The 23,803-nt window shown below is 48.9% G+C and overlaps 2 protein-coding genes across 12 annotated transcripts in view; both read left to right on the top strand.

The window, feature by feature from the left end:
- Window positions 1–12,946, top strand: part of Ptprh (protein tyrosine phosphatase, receptor type, H) — a 55,434-nt gene extending 42,488 nt beyond the window's left edge. For 7 of the 10 annotated variants that reach the window (XM_011250634.3, XM_006540204.4, XM_011250635.3 and 4 more), the window contains 10 exons: window positions 996–1,074; window positions 1,186–1,233; window positions 6,404–6,494; window positions 7,289–7,379; window positions 8,608–8,684; window positions 8,792–8,926; window positions 10,419–10,541; window positions 10,658–10,818; window positions 11,820–11,955; window positions 12,042–12,946. In XM_011250634.3, the coding sequence (XP_011248936.1) occupies window positions 996–1,074; window positions 1,186–1,233; window positions 6,404–6,494; window positions 7,289–7,379; window positions 8,608–8,684; window positions 8,792–8,926; window positions 10,419–10,541; window positions 10,658–10,818; window positions 11,820–11,955; window positions 12,042–12,206 (1,106 nt within the window). In that variant the 3' untranslated portion in view covers window positions 12,207–12,946. The remainder of the gene's footprint in view (window positions 1–995; window positions 1,075–1,185; window positions 1,234–6,403; window positions 6,495–7,288; window positions 7,380–8,607; window positions 8,685–8,791; window positions 8,927–10,418; window positions 10,542–10,657; window positions 10,819–11,819; window positions 11,956–12,041) is intronic. The other 3 variants (XR_003946524.1, XR_881746.3, NM_207270.2) reach the window with 3 other exon arrangements.
- Window positions 12,947–14,012: 1,066 nt separating this feature from the next.
- Window positions 14,013–21,789, top strand: Syt5 (synaptotagmin V). 2 transcript variants are annotated; one of them, NM_001360422.1, is made up of 9 exons: window positions 14,013–14,241; window positions 15,219–15,321; window positions 15,802–15,974; window positions 18,417–18,536; window positions 18,664–18,831; window positions 19,196–19,363; window positions 19,610–19,727; window positions 20,341–20,474; window positions 21,256–21,789. In NM_001360422.1, the coding sequence occupies exons 2-9, from the start codon at window positions 15,243–15,245 to the stop codon at window positions 21,454–21,456; spliced, it is 1,161 nt and encodes a 386-aa protein (NP_001347351.1). In that variant the 5' UTR covers window positions 14,013–14,241; window positions 15,219–15,242; the 3' UTR covers window positions 21,457–21,789. The 2 variants fall into 2 exon arrangements, with proteins under 2 accessions (NP_001347351.1, NP_001347350.1); NM_001360421.1 differs by having other exon boundaries at window positions 15,176–15,321.
- The last annotated feature ends 2,014 nt before the right edge of the window (window positions 21,790–23,803 follow it).

The following is a 23,803-nucleotide window of genomic DNA, read 5'->3' as shown; positions in this document are numbered from 1 at the left end:
CAGGCTCCCTCTTTCAGGGTATCCAGTGCCCTCTTCTGGGCTCTAAGGACACCTATACTCACATATACACACCTACACACACCTACACACACACACACACACACACACACACACACACACAGATGTAAAAGGAGAAATGATGTACTTTAATGTAATGAGCTGGCAAGATGAGTGAAAGAGCTTGCTGACCTGAATTCAACCCCAGGAACTCACATGGTGAAAGAAAGATCCAATTCCTTCCTCTAAGTTGTCCTCCGACCTCCACATGTGCACCCTGGCATGCATGCATGCATACATACATACATACATACATACATACATACATACATGTGCACCCTGGCATACATACATACATACATACATACATACATACATACATACATACATGTGCATCCTGGCATGCATGCATACGCACATACATACATACATACATACATGTGCACCCTGGCATGCATACATACATACATACATACATACATACATACATAGAGAGAGAGAGAGAGAGAGAGAGAGAGAGAGAGAGAATACATTAAAAAATAATAATTTGGGTGTGCAACTAAAAGAGCCAGGGGTTTGCAAAGAAGGGTTGTCATTTCCCTTTTTTTCCATCTTCCCTGTGGGCCTCTCAACACAACTGAGGACAGAAATAGCAAATCTGTAGACAAGGCCTAGGCTTTGGGCCAGCAAGCTGGGTCATCAGGTAAAGACACATAACTCACAAGACCGACGGACTTGAGTTCGACCCCCTGGGATCTATGTGGTGAAGAGAGAAATTGACCACATAAAAAGCTGTTCTCAGGGGTGGGTGGATATGGGGGACTTTTGGTATAGCATTGGAAATGTAAATGAGCTAAATACCTAATTAAAAATGGGAAAAAAAAAGCTGTTCTCTGACTTCTACACACACATGTGCCATCACACACACACACACACACACACACACACACGTTATGCACACGTGGTCCCCAGCGTCTCTCCTTTGTTTCTCACGGCAGCCATCATTGCTGGAGCCATTGTGGGCATCCTCCTGCTTTTCATCCTGGTGGGTCTGCTGATTGTCTTCCTGAAGAGGAGGTGAGTCTTGGTACACGACTGGTGGGCACTTGGCTGGTGGCCCCCGCAAGGGAAGATGAGGATCGCTGGTCCTGAGCTTAGGCCTTGAGCTTTACAGTATCCTCCTTCCAGGAGAAAGAAGAGACAGCCCAAGGAAGTGCCCAAGGATCTGGTGTGCAGGTGAGCGAGGCTGGGAAGCTTCCGAGGGAATCACCGGCAGGTCTGTCAAGCTTGCTGCTCATTGGACAGGTCAGAGGGCTGAACCAATTAGTTTCCTCACACAAGTCTCAGAAGGGGCCTGTGACCCCTGCAATGGGCCGCAGCTCATTCAGGGAGTCAATTCTTTTTAAAATTTTTATTCATTATCCTTTGAAAATTTTGTATGTGTATGTGTCTTAGTCAGGGTTTCTATTCCTGCACAAACATCATGACCAAGAAGCAAGTTGGGGAAGAAAGGGTTTATTCGGCTTACACTTCCATGCTGCTGTTCATCACCAAAGGAAGTCAGGACTGGAACTCAAGCAGGTCAGGGAGCAGGAGCTGATGCAGAGGCCATGGAGGGATGTTCTTTACTGGCTTGCCTCACCTGGCTTGCTCAGCCTGCTTTCTTATAGAACCAAGACTACCAGCCCTGAGATGGTCCCACCCACAAGGGGCCTTTCCCCCTTGATCACTAATTGAGAAAATGCCTTACAATTGCATCTCATGGAGGCATTTCCTCAACTGAAGCTCCTTTCTCTGTGATAACTCCAGCTGTGTCAAGTTGACACAAAACTAGCCAGTACAATTGACCCCTTGTCAACTTGACACACAAAAACATCACTAGTAAGCCTCAACCCTTACAATCTTATTCATCCCCATTCTAAATAACTTTAAAAGTCCCACAGTCTTTACATATTCTTAAATTTTCAATCTCTTTAAAATATCCATCTCTTTTAAAATTCAAAGTCTTTTTACAATTAAAAGTCTCTTAACTGTGGGCTCCACTAAAACAGTTTCTTCCTTCAAGAGGGAAAATATCAGGGCACAGTCACAATCAAAAGCAAAAGTCAATCTCCAACTGTCCAATGTCTGGGATCCAACTCACAATCTTCTGGGCTCCTCCAAGGGCTTGGGTCACTTCTCCAGCCAGGCCCTTTGTAGCACACGCGTCATCCTCTAGGCTCCAGATGCCTGTACTCCACTGCTGCTGCTGTTCTTGGTGGTCATCTCATGGTACTGGCATCTCCAAAACACTGCATGACCCCTTCAGTCCTGGGCCATCAATTGCAACTGAGGCTGCACTTTCACCAATGGCCTTCCATGGCCTCTCACAGTGCCAAGCCTCAGCTGCTCTGCTCAACTCCTTCATGCCTTCAAAACCAGTACCACCTGGGTGACCCTTACACGTTACCAAGTCCAGCCAGAGCACAAGGTACAACTTTGGCTATATCTGGAACGCAGCCACTGTGCTCTCAGAAAACACTTCCCAGAAGATGTCACCTCAATGATGCTGGTCTCTTCTTAATCACCGCTAATTTCTTAGCTCCAGCTAACCAGCATCAAAAGTCCCAGTAATGCAAAGTTTTTGCTTTAGTAGTTCTGGTATCTTGTTAATCACAGCTGATTCTTCAGCCCCAGCTAACCAGAACTACAGAATCTTCACAATCAAAACAGCAATGGCCCTGAAAAGAGTCTTTAATTTTCCCTCTGAAATTTCACAAGCCAGGCCTCCATCTTCTGCACTGTTCTCAACATTATCTTCCAAGCTCCTACACAACATCCCACAGAGCTCTTAACAACAAATGGATCTTCAAGACCAAAGTTCCAAAGTCCTTCCACAGACCTCCCCAAAACATGGTCAGGTTGTCACAGGAATACCCCACTCTGCTGGTACCAATTTGTCTTAGTCAGGGTTTCTATTCCTGCACAAACATCATGACCAAGAAGCAAGTTGGGGAAGAAAGGGTTTATTCGGCTTACACTTCCATGCTGCTGTTCATCACCAAAGGAAGTCAGGACTGGAACTCAAGCAGGTCAGGGAGCAGGAGCTGATGCAGAGGCCATGGAGGGATGTTCTTTACTGGCTTGCCTCACCTGGCTTGCTCAGCCTGCTTTCTTATAGAACCAAGACTACCAGCCCTGAGATGGTCCCACCCACAAGGGGCCTTTCCCCCTTGATCACTAATTGAGAAAATGCCTTACAATTGCATCTCATGGAGGCATTTCCTCAACTGAAGCTCCTTTCTCTGTGATAACTCCAGCTGTGTCAAGTTGACACAAAACTAGCCAGTACAGTATGTAATAATGTTTGACCATATTCAGCCTAATTTTAAAAAGTCTTATTTATTTTATGTGTATGAATGTTTTCCTGCACGTCTGTCTGTTTACTGCACACAGTCTTGGTGTCTGAGGAGGCCAGATGAGGGCATTAGATCCCAATAGATCTAACAGAGTTACAGATGGTCGTGAGCGGCCATGTGGGCGTGGGCGCTAGGGATTGAATCTGAGTCCTCTGGAAGATTAACCAATTCTCTTAACCACTGAGCCATCTCTCCAGTCTCCATCCAAATTTCTTACATCTGTCTATCTATCTATCTATCTATCTATCTATCTATCTATCTATCTATGTGTCCGCACAACAAGTTGCATGTGAGAAGGTCAGAGGATCATGTGTGGGAATTGGTTCTCTCTTTCTATATGTGGGTCTTGGGTATCAAACTAACTTGTGTTCTAGCACCAGGAATTGCTAAAAGGCAAGAGATTCTAGACCTTGATCTATGTGTGGAGACAAATAAAGCAAGAAGAGAGGAGAGGGAGGCTGAGGAACATACTAGACAACATTAAAACCATAGGAGAGGGCCAGGCTTGGTGGCACACGCCTTTAATCCCAGCACTTCAGAGGCAGAGGAACGCTGATCTCTGTGAGTTCTGAGGCCAGTCTGATCTACGTAGTGAGATGCAAAACAGTCCAGACTCCACAGCAAAACTCTATCTCAGATACAAAAAGCAAACCTAAATAAATAAAAACAAAACCAACAGAAGGTAGTCTGTCAAGACAGCTCCATCTAGAAGGTACTTTCGGTGGTGCCTTATGTCCTGAGTCCAGTTCGCAGGATTCACACTGTGGAAAGAAAGTGTGATTCCCACGAGTTGTTATCTGACTTCCCGCCACACACATCAGGGCACATGCATGCTCCCCTACCTCACCCCGCTAATACACTAAATAAAACACATAATCAAAAAAAAAAAAAAAAAATTGCTAGAGGAAAAGCGAAGCCAATTAGGAAGAATGTGAGCACAGATTTGAAGTAACTCAGGTGTGTCCTGTGAATTAACCAGGGGCTTGGAAAAGAAATAACTGCTTCCAAACAGGGATGGCACTAAAAGGTCAGAGGGCTCAAACAAGCGCAGCTTGATGAGCAAGCGAGCCTATTAGGGATTACCTGCAGTGCCTTGCTGCCTATAGAAAGAGGTCTGAGTTCTCCAAGAGCCAATCCTCACCTACATCAGGCAAATTTCTTTGTGACGTGACTAAAGCAGGAAGGATGCAAACCTAGACCTTGCGCGCCACCGTGTGTTCAAACAGCAGAAGTGACTACAGGCTGCGGTAAGGAAAGGCACACCACCAGGCTCTGGGAAAGTCTGTGAATCCTGGCTTCTGTGAGGGATTCCGGCAGTCTCAGAAAAAACTGTCACACTGTGGAACGGATGATTTCGCTTTGTGGAGGTCTCATATAAAGAACAGATAAATGGCTGCAAGTGGAGTTACTCTGTCTAGGACTGAGAACAGTCGGTATTCGGGCAAGGACTCTCCTGCTACACTGTGAATACAAGAGAGATAAGTCAGGTGGGACACCGTCAGGTGGAGCTTTGCAAGGGAAAGCAAGGATGCCAATTTCCTTCTAAGGGAGGAATTTGGAGAGTGTTTTCTGTCTGTTTTAAGATTTTATTTTGTTCTTATGTTTTATGTGTTTTTTGTTTTATGTGTTTTATGTGTAATGTGTATGTGTAATGTGTCTAGCCTGCATGTGTATACACGCACCATCTATGGCAGTACCACAGAGGACAGCAGAGTTCTGGGTCCCCTGGAACTGGAGTCGTAGATAGTTGTGAGTCATTATGTGGGTGTCTAAGTCCTCTGCAAGAGCAGCCAGTGCTCTTAATAACTGAGCCATTTCTCCAGCTCCATCTTCTTCTTTTTAAAGACTGAATACTAGTTCTCTGTTGTATGGGTAGACCACATTTAGTTTATCCATTTACTCACTGATGGACGCTTGCTCCATTGCAATTTTAAATTACATTAATGGCATCCATGCATGTGTTGGTGTGCACTGTGTGTGTGTGTGTGTGTGTGTGTGTGTGTGTGAAGGAGTTGGCTCTCTCTTTCTACCATGTGGGTCCTAGTGATCAAATTCAGGGAATCACGTTGATAGGTTAGTGACTTAGTGACTTGCCTGCTGAGCCAACTTGTTGGCCTCTGTTTTGTTTGGTTGGTTTTTTTTTTTTAAAGCAGGGTTTCTTTGTGTAGCCTTGGTTGTCTGAAACTCTCTTTATAGACCAGGCAGGTTTTGAACTCACAGAGATCTGCCTGTCTCTGCCTCCTGAGTGCTGGGATTAAAGGTGTGCATTACCACCGTGGCTCTTGTATTATTATTTTAAGGGAAGCTTTCATTATCTAGTCCTGGCTGGCCTTAAACTCTTGGTGCTTCTCCTGTCTCGGTGTCATGAACACTGGGCTTTTGACCGTGTCACTGATGGACGTCTTGTATTGCTTGCACCTTTGGGCTGCTGTGAGCCACACTGCTGTGTCTGCAGATGAGTCCGGACTAATCTTTGACACCTTTCCTTAAGAGTATTTTAGTCAGGGCACTGCTAAATCAGAATCATGGTAACTCACTACATAGACCAGGCTAGCCACAAACTCACAGAAATCTGCCTGCCTCCGTCTCCTAAATGCACTGGGCCTCATTTACTTTTATGTTTTATGAGTATACATGGTATGTGGCGGTCAGAAGACAACCCAGGGGAGTTGGTACTCTCCTTCCAGCTTGAGACTAACAAGGATGGAACTCAGGTAGTCAGGCTTTGTGTTGGGACCCTTAACTGCTGAGACATCTTGCCAGCCCCAAAGTGCTTAAAGGCTTTTTTACTTGAATTTTTATTTGTGTATTTTATATATGAGTGCTCTGTCTGCATGTATGCCTGTGTGCCAGGAGAGACATCAGATCCCATTATAGATGGTTGTAAGCTGCCACGTGGTTGCTGGGAATTGAACTTAGGACCTCTGGAAGAGCATCCAGTGCCCTAAACCACTGAGCCATCTCTCCAAGTCAAGTCCTTGTCTGCTTTACCCTTCTTCCCATCACAGCTGCCCAGGGGATATCCTGGCCAAAGACTTTGCTGACCATGTCAGGGAGAATGAGAAGGACAGCAACTGTGGATTTGCTGAGGAGTATCAGGTGAGTGGGGACAGATGTATCAGAGTTGGTCACCTCCTTGGCTCTCTCTTGTCCTATTATTTTAGAGGTATGGTTTCATTACATAGTCCTGGCTGGCTCTTGGTGCTCCTCCTGCCTCTGTGTCAAGGACACTGGGTGAGGCATTATTGACTAAAGCACAGACAACAACCTAACAGTGACTATACCTCTGAAGAAAACAGCTCTTCCTTCTCCAGCAACCAACAGCTGCCTGTAGACAGACCATCTATAAACCTCACCTCCTTTTTGAGACAGGGTCTCATGTATTCTAGGCTATCCTGGAAGATGCTATATAGCCAAGGATGACCTTGAACCTGCAGTCTTCCCCCTGACCTCTTACCCATTGGGATTGAAGGTGTGCTCCACCACACATGTTTTATGCTGTGCTGGGGATCTGACCCAGGGCCTTGTGCATGCTAGGCAAGCATTCCAGCAAGTGAGCCATATGCTCAGCCTGTCTCTTTTAGTCAGACAGAAACTGGCAGGCATGTTTCCTTCCCACTCTCTGAGACCCTAAGATAATGATGGATACTTGGCTTAATAACACAAGGACCCTCTGACCCCTCACCTAGCACATCTGTATGAGGAAACTCCCAGTTCTACCAAATCCTTACAAGTATCCCAAGGTGGAGTGTCATATATCTCCAATGTTTGTGAGTGCTAGAGTCCCAAGATTCAGTGGATAAACAGAAGAGGGTACATGGAGTTGTGAGGGCGTTGGAGGAAGGCAAAGAACATCCAACACTTGAACCTTCTCTCTGTCTCTCTGCCTCTAGCAACTGGCTCTGGAGGGCCAAGGCCAGTCTCAAATAACGGCATCGGCTCTAGAGAACAGATCCAAGAACCGCTACAGGAATGTACTGCCCTGTGAGTCTCTAGTGTCTGCACCTTCATCTGCCCCCCTTGGAGTCAGCCATATCCCCATTCCTGAGATCTCTCTCTCTCTCTCTCTCTCTCTCTCTCTCTCTCTCTCGTGTGTGTGTGTGTGTGTGTGTGTGTGTGGTATCTGTCTTTGTCTCTGTCTGTTCATCCCCCATTTCTTTGTATCTGCCTCAAATTTGTGTTCAAGCTTGTTCATCCGGGTTTCCATGAATGTTTGTGGAGGCCAGAAGTCAACCTCAAATGCCTTCTTTAGTCCCTAGCTACTTTAAAATTTTTAATTTATTATTTTTAATTTTTATTCCTCTCATGTGTGTGTGTGTTGCATGTGGGTGCCATGGAGACCAGACGCTTTGCAGTAACTGGGGCTGATTTTCAGATGGTTTTGCACCACCCAACGTGAGTGTTGGGAACCGAGCTCAGATCCTCTACAGGAGAACCAAATGCTCTCTCTCGTATCCACTGAGCCATCTCCCCAGCCCTTAGTTTCTGGTGGAGGTCAGAGGCCAGCCTGCACCAGTCAGTTCTCTCCTTCCACTCTGTGGGTCCCAGGGATTAAACTCAGTCCATCAGCTTTGCTGCTTTACCTGCTGAGCCTTCTTTGCTGTCCCGGAACTCACTCTGCAGAACACGCTGGCCTTGAACTCACAGAGATCTGCTGGTCTCTGCCTCTGCCTCCTGAATGCTGGGCTTAAAGGCGCTCACCACCACCGCCCGGCTGATTCTCCCACCTTTACTCCCAAGGGCTTGCTTTATAGGCATCACCACACTTGGTTTAATACAGTTCCAGGGAATCTGTGATCTGGAATTTACCAAGTGTGGCTGGTCTATAAGCCTAAGGTATCCTCTTGTCTCTCCCTCCTCAGCTCTTGAGCACATGCTACAAGGCCCAACGTTTTAAATATAGTTTCTGGATCCTGAACTGAGGTCACTTTAGCAGCTGAGCTGTCTCCCCAGACCCTCTCACAGCCTGCTTGTCATTGTCTCCCCAGACCCTCTCACAGCCTGCTTGTCATTGTCTCCCCAGACCCTCTCACAGCCTGCTTGTCATTGTCTCCCCAGACCCTCTCACAGCCTGCTTGTCATTGTCTCCCCAGACCCTCTCACAGCCTGCTTGTCATTGTCTCCCCAGACCCTCTCACAGCCTGCTTGTCATTGTCTCCCCAGACCCTCTCACAGCCTGCTTGTCATTGTTGATACTGGTGTGTTTTCTTAGATGACTGGTCCCGGGTTCCCCTGCAGCCCCTCCAAGAGGAACCAGGCTCTGACTATATCAACGCCAGCTTTATGCCTGTAAGGTGGCAGCGGGTGTGGCACTCAATGAGGCTGGAGAGACAAAGAACTGAAGGGGGGTGGCCATCTGATGACCTCCCTTTGACATGCCTGCTTCCCTCAACTAGGGTCTCTGGAGCCCCAAGGAGTTCATTGCAACCCAGGGTCCCCTGCCTAACACTGTGGGTGATTTTTGGAGAATGGTCTGGGAACAGCAGAGCCACACCCTGGTTATGCTGACCAACTGCATGGAGTCTGGACGGGTGAGAAGAGATTTCTGTCCTGGTGCTAACCCCTGAGCACCAACTCTTGGCCAGCCCAACTCAGACACTAACTGGGTGCAGTCCCTTCTACATGCCTCTGCATCTCTCCAATATAATTCTAGCCATCTTCAACACTGCACCCATCCCCTCCACCTTTATAATGTCCACAGGTTCATGTTCTGCAACTGTAAGTAAATGCCATGGACTGGATATTTTATATAGAACAAAGGTTCGTGTGGCTTATGCTTCTGGAGGGTGGGAAGTTGAAGAGCATCCAGAGAGGGTCTTCTTCCTGCAAGACGGAGAGTATCACATGGTGAGGCAGAGCCGGTGTTCCGGCTCATTTCTCTTCCTCACCACATGCAATCATGAATACCCTCTTGAGGGTTCTACCCTTAGAACTCCATCTAATCCCAGTTTCTTGCCATAGACCCCCCATTTCCAAATACCATCCATGTATGAATTTGGGAATGAGGCTCTCAGTACATAAGTTTTGAGTGGGGGCACAGTCAGACTATATCAAGGCTCCACAGACCTTGAGATTTAGGAATCCTTTGGCCCAACGAATCTTTTAGGCCTGGCACCCATAGGTCCTACCTTGTTGCCAGGGCAGCAAGCATATTCTCGCCTTGATTAGAAGAGCCATATGAGCCAGGCGTGGTGGCCCACGCCTTTAATCCCAGCACTTGGGAGGCAGAGGCAGGCGGATTTCTGAGTTCAAGGCCAGCCTGGTCTACAAAGTGAGTTCCAGGACAGCCAGGGCTATACAGAGAAACCCTGTCTCGAAAAACCAAAAAAAAAAAAAAAAAAAAAAAAAGAAGAAAAGCCATATGGAGAGACTGGCTCTTGCTTAATATGCATGAGGCATGAGGCTGTGAGCCCAATCCACAGCACTGTATACACCTTTGAGGTGATGCAAGCCCTATAATCACAGCACTCTGGAGATGGAGTCAGGAAGATCAGAAGTCAAGGCCATCTTTGACTTCAAATCAAGCTCAAGAGATCTTTTTAGGAAGGGGGGAAAAAGGGCAGAACATGCAAAAGGTATCTTGTTCTCAGGGCTGGGGAAATAACTCAGTGGATAGGGACATGTAAGCTCAAGGACCAGAGATTGGATCCTGAGAACCTACACAACTGCCAGGTGAGCTAGTGACTCATTTGCAAATCTAGCCTTTGGGAGGCAGGGAAATGGAACCTCTGGACCAAGCTGACCTGCCAGACGAGCCATCTTGAGCATGCTCTGTGTTCAGTGAGAGACCACTGCCCCAGTGAGTATAGCATAGAGCAGTTGAGGAAGACTCCGGAAAACAACCTCAGGTATCCGAATAGATATGCACACACAGGCATACTCATTCCCCACAGGGTACCACCACCACCACCACACACACACACACACACACACACGTGCACACACGCATGCACGTGCACGCACGCACGCACGCATGCAGGCACGCACTCTTTAAAGGCTGACTGTCCTTGTCTCCCTTCCCAGGTGAAGTGTGAGCACTACTGGCCCTTGGATGCTCAGCCTTGCATTCATGGGCAGCTGCAGGTAATGTTGATTAGTGAGGAGGCGTCAGAAAACTGGACAGTGAGGCATCTTCAACTCTTCCATGTGAGTCCCTCTAACCCTACCAGAACCCCTCAAGGTCTCCCTGCAGTGCGTGTCCCAGAGAATTCCCTATTAGGCATAGAAACTTCTGGAGCCTCTACACCCACACCTCCTTTCAGATGAAAGAACAGCAGACTCTCTCGTTGCGCCAATTCCACTACCTGGCCTGGCCAGACCATGGAGTTCCTTACTCCCCAGACCCCCTGCTGGCTTTCCGAAAGATGCTTCGGCAATGGATGGATCAGACCACGGATGGAGGTCCACCCATTGTGCATTGCAGGTGAGGGTCACCCTGTCACTCTGTCCCTGTCCTCAGGGACTCAGTATCCATCACAGACAAGCACCCATACATAAAATTAAAAGTCAAATGACTTTTAAAAGCAACTTTGGGGCTGGACATGGTGGCATACCTGTAATCTAAGCACTTGGGAGGCAGAGGTGGGTGGGTCTTTAAGTTCTAGGCCAGCCTGGTCTTCAGACTGAGTTCCAGGACAACTGGGACTACACGGAGAAACTCAGTTTTTAAAAACCCAAACCTCTGACAGGGGTGTTACACACTCGTAGTCCCAGGACTCAGAAGGCAGAGTTAGTCAGATCTCTCTGAGTTTGAGGCCAGCCTGGTCTGCAGAGAGAGTTCCCAGAGAGCTAGGGCTACACAGAGAAACCCTGTGTGGACAAAAAAAAAAAAGAAAGAAAGAAAATGAAACAAACAAGACAGCAAAACCCCAGAACCGATTTGTTTACTGACTCTTCTTGTGAATTTCATTTCCATGTTACTAGCTGCATGGCCTGGGACATACCCTTCCTCAGCTTTCATTTCGCTATCTGTGAAGTGGGTGTGCTGATACATCTTATTTTCATACTCAGGAACACTGTAAAGATGGAGCAGAGCTCACACTAGATGACCCATGCATGCGGAACACCCCAGGCCCAGTCACTGTCTTCCTTTGCTCCCCAAACCTGGAGCAAACTGTGTCTTGCTGAGTACTGCACTCTCTGGGTGTTCCAAAACCATACAATCTCAGCACCTAGAACTCCAGACTTCTCCCCTTCCCCGCCCCAGAGGCCTGATTCCTGTCTTTTTGTTGTTGTTGTTTTGTTTTTTGTTTTTGTTTTTTGAGACAAGGTTTCTCTGTGTAGCCCTGGCTGTCCTGGAACTCACTTTGTAGACCAGGCTGGCCTCGAACTCAGAAATCTGCCTGCCTCTGCCTCCCAAGTGCTGGGACTAAAGGCGTGTGCCATCAACCGCCCAGCCTGATTCCTGTCTTGTTCCTTGCCTAGTGCTGGTGTGGGCCGGACGGGCACCCTAATTGCACTGGATGTCCTGCTGCGGCAGCTGGAGTGTGAGGGGCTGGTGGGTCCCTTCAGCTTTGTGAAGAAGATGAGAGAGAGCCGGCCACTGATGGTGCAGACAGAGGTGAGGAGCTTTCGGGGGACAATGTGGGTGTGGTGGGGGTTGAGGGCCCTTCAGGAAGCATCCCTCATTCTGTGCATCCTCCCCAGGCCCAGTATGTGTTCCTCCACCAGTGCATCTTGAAATCCCTCCAGAAGCCAGCTCCAGCCCTTGTCCCAGAGGAGGCAATGTATGAGAACGTGGCAAGCTTAGTTTATGAGAATGCATCTGCTATCATGGCCCATGAGTCTGAGTTCTCAGCTTCTGGGTGCTGAACCCAGACACAGAAATACCCAGGCCAGATCTGGACCTGTGCTGAAGCCCAGATATGTGGACCTTCAAGACAACAGGATTGAAGTCCCAGCCTCCCCAACCCCATGGGAGGAGGTCACTGGAAACGCATCTCCTGTGGTCCAAGTGCAGGAAGGGCTGGTATACTTCAACTGTGAGCCCTGTGAGTGGTGGAGCTTGAGGACAGGGTGGCTGACAGGTAGGGGTGACGGGGTGACTGACAGGTAGGGGTGACGGGGTGACTGACAGGTAGGGGTGATGGGGTGACTGACAGGTAGGGGTGACGGGGTGACTGACAGGTAGGGGTGACGGGGTGACTGACAGGTAGGGGTGACGGGGTGACTGACAGGTAGGGGTGATGGGGTGACTGACAGGTAGGGGTGACGGGGTGACTGACAGGTAGGGGTGACGGGGTGACTGACAGGTAGGGGTGACTGACAGCTAGGTTTTCTCTTCTTTGAGTGGAGATAGCTACCGCCTGGGTGTGCAGGCTCTCAAAAAAACAGGCTGGAACCTGGATTCGAAAGAAGGAATCAGGGTCTGGAATTGTACTACCTGAGCAGCAAAGGCAGGCAGGTACTTGTCCCCTTTTTACCTCAGAAACCGAATCAGTCTCCTTTACTCCGAGGCTGAAGGGAGTCCCCTGTGCTTGTGGTCTCCCTGGGCCCCGTGGCTGTACATTCTTTCCTTCTATATAATTTATTAAACTGTCCTCCCGAAGGTGGCTAACGGATTTTTGTCTCTGGAGATAACACTGGGGTAGGAGAGGGGGTTCCAAGCACCTATGGTGGGCACATTATATTCCACCACCCCCTAAAAAGTACAGGATTTGGGCTGGGAGGATAGCCCAGTTGGTAAAGTGAATGCTTTGGAAATATGGGGATCTGAGTTTGGGGCCCAGAGCCCAGGTGGAAAAATCTGGGTGTGGTGGTGGTAGGGGGCTGGCTTGTAGTGGCAGAGGTGAGGAGCCAGTGATAGGCAGATCCCTGAGGCCTGATGACTAGCCAGCCTAGCCTAATCTGTGTGTTCCAAGCCAGCGGGAGACCATCTCGCAAACCAGTATCGATAGGGATACTGAGATGGCTCAGCTGGAAAAGACCCTTCCTGTCAAGCATGGTGGCCTGGGTTCACCATCAGGACCCAGACGGTGGAAGGAGAGAGCCAGCGGCCTTCAAACTGTCCCCTGACCCCCATATGCCCACTCCCCCATACAAATGAAAAATGGCTTATAATTGCAAAAAATGTGCAATTTAATGTCTTAATAAGGTGCACAGCACTGATGGAAAACACGCTGAGTTGTCTTCTGACCTTCACACACATGCCCACATGAATGTGCACCACTGTGCACCACTATACACACCAACACACACACACACACACATACACACACACACACACACACACACACACACACACACACACACAAGAAGTATAGGTTGTGTGTTGGCTGAAGCCAGGAATTGGGTAAGGAAACACAATGTCTGAGAGCAGAGATGCTGGCGACTCTAACTTCTTGCTTTGAGAATCTGGGTAGCTAAGTCTCCAGAGAGAGGGTTTTCATAGGTTCTAAAACCGAGTGCTCTGGAATCCAGTTATTTGCATTGTAAAAAGTGTGTGTGTGTGTGTGTGTGTGTGTGTGTGTGTGTGTGTTGTGGGGGCTGGTACTCAGTGTAGATGTCCGATGACTTAGCCAGACGTCAGAACATTCTAGGGTACTAAGATCAACGTACGTGGGCGCCATGGTGGTTCTCGGGTGTGGCGGGCCGAGGGGCGGAGCAGGGCGTTCTCTCTTCTCCGGGGCAGAACACGCACGCACACATATGCACAAATACACGCGCGCGCGCGCGCGCGATCTCACACAGGGGCGCAGACATTAGCCTGGCTAGGCTCAGCCGCGCCCCCACCCTGCCAAACTGTGTGATCAGCACACAAGGGAAAGCGCCATCCACCCACGTGCTGGGGGCGGGGTCCCAGCAGCCCACAACACCTCCAGAAGGGTCCTGTCGAGACACCTAGCAGGTAGGAGCTGTTGGGACCCTCTGTCCAAGCCACATCCTCGGTCCCATTCGTGGGGGGTCTGGCGTGTGAGAGGGGTGGAGGAGGGTCGTCGACAAGGTTCAACTTTGAGCGGCAGGTTGAAGCCCTAACCAAGGAAATTGCTATGTGGAGAGGAGAGACAGGTGTGGAAACAAAGGGAGCAGGTTGGTAGTCAAAAAAAAGCAAAGAGAGACTGAGAGAGAGAGGCTAGACAACAGAGGGCAGTAGAGGCGCTGACGAGAGAAGGTTGTGGGGGACAGAAGAGGGAAGATGCCTATCTGGGGTCGAGAAAGAAGTGGGGGCCGAGCCGGTCACGAGAACAGGTGTGAAGACAGAGTCGGGGTGCGCTCAAGAGACTCATGAGCAAGAGGATGTGAAGGCCCAGCAGAGGTGCCGGGGCAGGTTCTCCACTTTACCAGAAAGAGTGGTGGTGCAAGGGGTCCCATGCGATGGGAGGAGCCACTGTAGATGCACAGATCACAGGCCGCTCTCGCTGTGCCACGGGATCCCGGACCTGGGTCCCATGGACCGGCACCGCCCGGACTTCGTTTCTGTGCGTCAGTCCCTCCCGTTGCCTTGGCAACAGGCTCGTTGCCCAGCAACCAGCACTGCTATCACCCTGCCTGGAGCCTGGCGGTCGCTCAGGGCAACAGTGGTCTGCTGGTTCCCACGCCTGCCTGCGCCCACTTCCGGTTCAAGCCCTTGGGAAGAGCAAGGAAGGGGTAGAAGAGAATGGATTGGGAAGAGAATGGGATGGGGTGGCATACAGAGGAAGTATCCCTTTGTGATGGAATTGGGTCCCCCAAAGCCTGCCACTGGCGTGAAGAGGCTGAGATTAACTCCTAGTGTGCACCAAAAATCAATGGAATTTAAGGTTCTTTGATGCGTGAGAAAACTCACTGGATGCTTTGGGTAGGAGTGGGGTGGGGTGGGGATAGAGTATTTGGGTACCTCTGCAGGAAGCACCGCAGGACCCCGACGCCATGTTCCCGGAACCCCCGACCCTGGGGTCTCCAGCGCCTAAGACACCTCCAGACTCCAGCCGCATCAGGCAGGGCGCAGGTGAGAAGACCCTGGGCTAGCCCTAGTGGACAGCCTCTCAAGATCCCCAGAGAAGGGTCTCAGTAGCAAAGACTCGGGTGGGTAGGCTGGAAAATCCCGCAGGAATCGTGGGTCGGTATCCCAGACGAGTAGACTCTGAAATAGTGAGGCAAACCAGATCACGGGTGTGGCATGGAATGGAATCAGAAGTGGATGAATGTGAACAGGCCCAGGAGTGAAAGCTAAAAGCAGTAGGGAGCGAGCAGAAATTAAAATGGGTGTAGAGACATCAGAATTATAAGAAAACAAATGTCGGCTTGGGTTAGGGCATAAATTGAGCTTTATAGGTGAGATTGGTTAGAAGGAAAATTGGGATTAAAATATAATGGAGTTGGGTGTAGGGAAAACCAGGCTAGAATCAAACTGCTGGATGGAATCAAGCGTGAGTTAGCCAGCCACCTTCCCAGTGCTTCGAATCATGTCATGTTCGTCCTTCTGCAGTGCCTGCCTGGGTCCTGGCTACCATCGTGCTGGGCTCGGGCCTCCTGGTCTTCAGCAGTTGTTTCTGTCTCTACCGGAAGCGCTGTCGGAGACGGATGGGCAAAAAGAGTCAGGCCCAAGCCCAAGTCCATCTTCAGGAAGTGAAGGAGCTGGGCCGGAGTTACATAGATAAGGTGTGACACAGCTGAGCCTCTCAATCCTTCCCTTTGTACACCCCTGCACCTTTGAATGTCCTAGCTACTATCTTCTGTCCTTGGCCCCTTCACTTTTTTTTTTTTTTTTTTTTTTTTGGTTTTTTCCAGAAAGGGTTTCTCTGTATAATTCTGGCTGTCCTGGAGCTTACTCTGTAGACCAAGCTGGCCTTGAACTCAGGCCTCTGCCTCCCACGTGCTAGGATTAAAGGCATGCGCCACCACCGCCCGGGTTTTTGTTGTTGTTGTTGTTTTTTTTTTTTTCTTTTTGCCCCTTCACTTCTTAATCCCACTTTATCCACTGGACTCGGGATCAGAGCTAGCAACTATCCACAAGAACTCTCTTGCCTGAGCTGGATTTGATGATGTATATGTATAATCCCAGCCTAGACTGTGGGATTGCTCTGAGTTCAAGGTCAGCCAGAGCTATATAGTGCCTGCATAGCCAAGCTGGGCTACAAAGTGAGACTTTGCCTCAATTAAAACCAAACCAAACCAAAGATCAGGGCTGAGAACCTGGCTCTGTACATGTCTATAGCTCCTACAGTTAGTGCTGGGGTGGGGGTAGAGACAGGCATATCTCTGTAAGCAGAAGTGGTAAATTCTACATTCAGATCTTGTCTCAAAAAATAAGGTGGAGAGTGATAGAGAAAGACACCCAATGTCGACCTCAAGCTTCCACATACACAGGAATAGATTGTGTATACCAACATGCATAGGTATACATTACATCTCAACACACACACACACACACACACACACACACACACACAGAGTCCTACTACAGCTACACTACCCTAAATATTTAGGAGAATTTATTCCAGCATAAATGTCATATATGTGGATGAATGGACACACACACATACACACGGGGGGGGGGGGAGAGAGAGAGAGAGAGAGAGAGAGAGAGAGAGAGAGAGAGAGAGAGAGAGAGAGAGAGAATGGGCAAGGACTTAGATGGACTCTTCAAAAATCAAAGACTAGGGAGATCTACCAGTGCTTGAGCGCACTTGTTACACTTGTTCCTCTTCTGTAGGACTGAGTTCTGTCCCCAGAACCCAGGTAGGGGTGACTCAGAGCCACCTGTAACTCCAGCTTCAGGGCACCCAGTGCCTCTGGACCCCATGCACATGACCATATGAAGACACACACTTACACATAATTTAAGATATAAAAATAAGTAGTAAAATAATAAAAGACAAGGCTGTGAGATGGCTCGTAGAGAGCACTGGCTGCTCTTCCTGAGGTCCTGAGTTCAGTTCCCTGCAACCACCTGATGGCTCACAACCATCTATAAAGGGATCTGATGCCCTCTTCTGGCATGCAGGTGTACATGCAGCAGAGTACTCACGTAAAATAAATAAATAAAACGAGCAAAAATAAATAAGATAAAACAAATCTTAAAAAAACGCTTTTTTTTTTTTTTAAAAAAAAAAGACAGCTAGGCGGTGGAGGCACACACCTTTAATCCCAGCACTAGTGAGGCAGAGGCGGTGGATCTCTGAGTTTGAAGCTAGCCTGGTCTACAGAGAGAGAGTTCCAGGACAACCAGAGCTGCACAAAGAAACCCTGTCATGAAAAACCACCACCACCAACAACAATAATAACAATAGCAATGATAATGATTGATAATAAAAGGCTTTGGTAGAATATTAGGCCTCTGAGTGCAGAGTAGAATGCAGGCCAGGCAGTTTGGGGTTTCCAACCCTAAGGACCATTTTTTCATCTTTTGGAACTACCTACACCTTTGTTCTCTGAGCCTCAAGCTCCTGGTAATTAACACATGCTTCCCCTCCTTGCTCAACAAGGAGCATATTATTACCTATAAGGATTCCCTTTGGGGTCCCGGAACCCAGCTTCCATTCCTATTATTTAAGCCATCCTGTGTCAGAATTAACTCCATCTTTGTCGAAATGTAAATTCTGGATGTGATGTCACACAGACCTAGTGAATCAGAACGCCTAATGAGGTGACCTTGGTATTTTGCCCCTCATCTCTGGTGGATTAGATTTACACTAGACTTTAGAATTGATGGCCTAGGTTCAAAATAACACTTATGTGCTAAGTGCCAAGCACATGGTAAATATACCATTTCTCCTGCACATTTTCCTGTGACAGTATCAATGGTGGTAATTTGTACTGTTATCCCAATACATTCATTAGGATGTGGAGGAATAAACAGTCCCAGAACTGTGTCTCACTATGTCTATTCCCTGTCCATAGCAGACATCACTAATCAAATGCTGACATATATGTTGACTTTATGCTACCATGTCTTATTCCAGACATTACTAATCAAACAAGTGTTTAGACAAACAATCATTGATGGCTTGAGGGAGGGATCTGTGAGCCTCCTGAGGCTTCTGAGCCTGGAGGGTACTCGTTTCAGGGGACAATTCCACTGGCTTGTCCCTGGTTTTCTAGGTTCAGCCTGAAATAGAGGAGCTGGACCGGTCACCATCCATGCCTGGACAGCAGGTATCAGACAAACACCAGCTAGGCCGACTGCAGTATTCACTGGACTATGACTTCCAGACTGGCCAGGTGGGTGTGAAGGAGGGTGAATGCTTTGGAGGGAGACAGTCTCAGGTACTCCAGTCCTCCCTTCTGAGTGGACCCCTGGGAGGAAGGCTGAGACTAGTGTCCTCATGCTGTTCCTGGACACCTGCAGCTCCTGGTGGGCATCTTGCAAGCTCAGGGACTGGCTGCGTTGGACCTAGGAGGTTCCTCAGATCCCTATGTTAGTGTCTATCTGCTGCCAGACAAGCGGAGGCGACATGAGACCAAGGTGCATCGGCAGACCCTGAATCCACACTTTGGAGAGACATTTGCCTTCAAGGTAAGTTTCTGTTGTCTTGGCCCTGTGGTCCTTGGCCTACATCTAGCCCTGGATTGCCAAGGACTGACCTCTTCAGCTTTTCCTGGAAGAAGACACGGCTCAGGTCGCAGATGCCAGCTTGTAGAGGGTTTGGGAAGCTGTTCATTGGGACCTAGAGTTATCCCTGAGAGCACTGTCAGTCAATTGCCTTGGTCGTTGTATATTACTATTTGTGTTCTGTTCACACGTTGGTTTCCTTCTGTGGATCCCTGTACTTTACTGAGGTCACTGGAACCTCACTGCCCCACTCTACTTCCACCTGAATATGCTGCCCTCCACTTCCTCTCTGATTTCCTACCCGCCCCTTCGTATTCCCTTTCACCAGGTCCCATACGTGGAACTAGGGGGCAGAGTGCTGGTCATGGCGGTGTATGACTTTGATCGGTTCTCCCGCAACGATGCCATCGGGGAGGTGCGGGTGCCTATGAGTTCAGTGAACCTGGGGCGGCCGGTGCAGGCCTGGAGAGAGCTGCAGGTGGCTCCCAAAGAGGAGGTGAGTATTGCGGCCCCGCCCATCCCTACTCTGGACCAATCAGATCACAGACTTTACCAACGTCTGCAAGCCCCGCCCCCAACCCGTTGGGGGTTTTGTTTGTTTGTTTTTGTTTTTGTTTTGTTTTGTTTTTGCACAGATGCCAGAGGGCGTCCCTGGAGCTTGACTCTGGAGCATCCCATTTCAAAGCCTGTGGGCTAGGGGCAGCAGCCCGACTTAAGTGATAAGTTCTATTTCTCCTTTTAGCAAGAGAAACTGGGGGACATCTGCTTCTCTCTCCGTTATGTCCCCACGGCCGGGAAGCTCACCGTCATTGTCTTGGAAGCTAAAAACCTGAAGAAAATGGATGTAGGAGGACTCTCAGGTGTGTGAGAAAAAAAATTATGTAAGGGTGTTTGTGTGTGTGTGTGTGTGTGTGTGTGTGTGTGTGTGTGTGTCCATGGCTTTCTCAGCCTGCTTATACCAGCAAGGACCATTTATCCAGGAATGACACCACCCACGGTGATCTGGTTCTCCAACATTAATCCCTAGTTAAGAAAATGCCCTAGGGATGGAGAGATGGCTCAGAGGTTAAGAGCACTGGCTGTTCTAGAGGTTCTGAGTTCAATTCCCAGCAAACCACATAGTGGCTAATAACCATCTATAATGAGATCGGGTGCCCTCTTCTGGCCTGTAGGCATACATGCAAGCAGAATGCTGTATACGTAACCAATAGATCTATCTTTAAACAAACAAGAACAAAAACAAACGCTATTCAGAACAGGGAGTGTGCTTTTTTGCCTAAGGTTCTTGACCTGGGGGGTCTCTTAGGGGATAGCAGAACCTGATACAGACCTGGTTTCATCCGGAAAGGAGGGATCTGAGAGGTGAATGGGGGTTATTCTCAGGAGGTCCAAAGGAGAGGCCTCATTGCTTTCACACCACCTGACCCCCATGAGCCCGGCAGTGGGGTGTTCAAGGAGGCCTTCTTTCCCCAGATCCCTATGTGAAGGTGCACCTGCTCCAGGGAGGTAAAAAGGTTCGCAAGAAGAAAACCACCATTAAGAAGAACACCCTGAACCCCTATTACAACGAGGCCTTCAGCTTTGAGGTGCCCTGTGACCAGGTGCAGGTGAGTGCAGCCATGCCCCCGTTTCTACCAGAATGGTTCCACCACAGGAGCCCCCAAGGGTAACAGTGGCAAAGGGAAAGAAGCCTGGTTACATTGAAGAAGCCAGATCCTAAGGTCTGAGGTCTGATTGTCCATCTCCATTTCCTCCATTGGAGACCAGGAGGCCCAGCCTGGCTGTGGGCATGATCTCCCCTTAAGCAAGACTTGTAAGTGTGGACAGAATGCCTGTCCCCAGCAAGCCTTGTCCCCAACAGGCCCAGACATTCCATTTCCAATAGAAAAAAAGCCTTTATGTGATCGTTAGAGACAGAGCTGGCCAGGTTATGGCTTGGCCGTGGCACCTATGGCAAAGACTTGAATGTTTGCCCCTCTTCCGAGCCCTGATCTCTTAACCTCTGGACAACGAATCCTGTGAATTTACCACTCTAGAGGTTTGTTTTAAACAAGGTGTTGTGGTGCACACCTTTAATCCCAGCACTCTTTAGGTAGAGGCATGGGAACTTTATGAGTTTAAAGCCAGACTGTTCTATACAACAAGTACCACGCCAGACCACTGCATAGCATAGTGAGACTCTTTCTAAAACAAAAGGAAAGGAAGGAAGTCTTTCCTTTCAAAGGAATAAAAGCTCCTGGGTACCTTTTTGTCCTTTCCCACTGCCATGCCTCTCTGCCCCAAACTCCTGCAGCAGTGTCTCTACATAGCCTGGTCACGGGGAGACAATGACCCCCGCGCCCCTCTTCATGCCTCCTTCCTAGTCCCCCTTTCTCTCTGACCCTACAGAAAGTCCAGGTGGAGCTGACTGTTCTGGATTATGACAAACTGGGGAAGAATGAGGCCATCGGGAGAGTGGCGGTGGGCGCAGCAGTCGGTGGGGCTGGCCTGCGGCACTGGGCTGACATGTTGGCCAACCCCAGGCGCCCCATTGCCCAGTGGCACTCTCTGCGGCCCCCTGACAGAGCCAGGCCAATACCAGCACCCTGATTTCCATCAAGCAAGCACCTGACCCCAGATCCCTTGCTCCTAGACCCTTATCCCTCTCCCTGCTCCCCAAACATTGCATTCATTCCTACTTCCACATTGGAAATGTTTCCAAGTTCCATCCAATACCACTCCTATACCCAGAAACCACAGTGAGCCTGCGGGGAGGTGGGAGAGCCGGGAAAGTCTGGTATCCCCTGCCCCAGGGTCCTACCCTCTGCTTTGACAATCAGCTGTGAAGCCTCTGATTTCCTTTTTCCCAGTCTCTTACCTCTTCCCACACAGCTTGACTCCTATGCTGCTCTTGGGGCCAAATAAAATACTCAATAGCTTAGAGGCCTGGCTCCAGTGCTCCTTGGTATGTGTGGGTGTGGGTGTGCAGGATACAGTGGCTGGAACCAAGAATGACGCTCATCTCCAGGCCCAAAGGCTTGCCAGGGCAGAGTTAACACTGGACACCCTGAACACTCACTACCTACCTACCACTCACCCATTTACACACTTATCCATCCCACTCCCTCCCCCCCCCCCCCAACCTTGGTTTTTCTCATAAGAAAACGAACAGACAAACTTGTGATAGTAATACCTGCTGTGTGACTGCTGTGGAGAGACAGGGAGAATTCCCTTACTCATGAATGAGTCTGTCTACTCACCAGCCAGGTAAGGAGTGGATCAGTGCTCACACTCTCTCACCAGGGGATTCTAGGCAGGGGCTCTACCACTGAGCAACACCCTTGACATCTTACTGGGTGATTCTAGGCAGGAACTCAACCACTGAGCTACACCCTCAGCCCCTTACCGTACCACTGAGCCACGCCCCCAGCCTCACACTGGGGGATTCTAGGCAAGTGCTCTACCACTGAGCCACACCCTCAGCTCCTCACTGGGAGGTTCTAGGCAGGGGCTCTACCACTGAGCCACACCCCCAGTCCCTCACTGGTGGATTCTAGGCAAATGTTCTAACCCCCTAAGCCACACCCTTGACCCCTCACTGAGCAATTCTAGGTGAGAACTCTAACACTGAGCCACACCCTCAGTCCCTCACTGGAGAATTCAGGGGAATCACTTCCATTGATCCTCATCTTTAGCCATCTTTTTACCTAAGTCGACTGTCCTCACTCTGTACCTAGACAGGTCTTAAACTTGTCACCACCCCACCTCATTGTCCCTAGTATCTGAGATGCCAGGTCTGCAACACCAGGCCAATGCGCACAAGATTTTCATGCTCAGTTGTACATTTTTCCCTCTCCTCCTTTCTCCCTTTTTCTCTTTCTCTTCTTTCTCTTTATTTCTCTTACCTCATTTCTCTTCTCCCATCTTATTCCCTGAGGTTTTCCGTGTAAGTGTAAACCAAGACTAGACACAGCCCAGACCTTATTCCTCAGTGACTTACTCCTATCAAGGAAACAAAGTAGATAAGTTTCCAACTGAAATCTTCAGAAAGTCCATGGTCATACTACTCTGAAGTCTCAAGAGTCCATGGCCACGCTACCCTGAAATATCCAGAGACTCTATGGCCGAGTCATCTTCACGGTGCCTCACCTTATCTGTAGCAGGGTGGTTATTGGAGAAAAAGTCAATGGTAGCATTCCCCCCTCTGTCTTTCAAGACATGTTGCTTTTCATCATATACTTGATCCACGTCATCTCTCCCCAAACAGGATTTGGCATGGTGGACAGGTCTCTGCTATTTGGGAAGGGAGTTCTCTCAACAGCAGGCTAAGTAGGAAATGGGGCATGAAGTATCCCCGGACACTTGAAAAAGAATATAAATTTGTCCCCTGAACTTCCCGGTAGCCAATGAGCAAGGAAATCAGATCAATTACATGGATTATGATGTCCACAGGATTTAATTTCTTCCCACAAAATCTCTGGGCATGGTGGCATACACCTTTAATCCCAGCACTCTGGACACAGAGTTAGGCAGATCTCTGAGAGTTGGAGGATAGCCTGGTCTACAGAGCAAGTTCTAGGACAGCCAGGGCTGTTACACAGAGAAAAAAAACCCGCTGGAGTCTAGCTCCAGTGGGGTTCAGGTCTCAAAGAGAAGATGTGGAGTCAGTGAGGGAAGGAGACTGACACAATTTCAGGATAGTTCATTTGTTTATTAAAATAAAGATACAGCTTTTATGCTCTATAATTGCATAGAGGTTTAATCTTAGGTAATGTTGAAAACAGATGTGTTGCGTGTAATTTTAAAAATCCATGCTTGCTCCTTTGCCCAGGGCTGCGCCCTTGCTAACCTGGTTATCTCTTCATCCCCACTGGCTTTGCCAAGCCCGAGCTCCGAGATTGCTCTCCCACCAGGCCAAGCTACACCTGGTTACTACTTACCTGGGGCTCAGTTCTTT

Source organism: Mus musculus, chromosome 7, assembly GCF_000001635.26.
Source record: "Mus musculus strain C57BL/6J chromosome 7, GRCm38.p6 C57BL/6J".
NCBI lineage: Eukaryota > Metazoa > Chordata > Mammalia > Rodentia > Muridae > Mus > Mus musculus.
The sequence above is the reverse complement of the archived record's forward strand: the minus strand, read 5'-3'. Positions and strand labels throughout refer to the sequence as shown.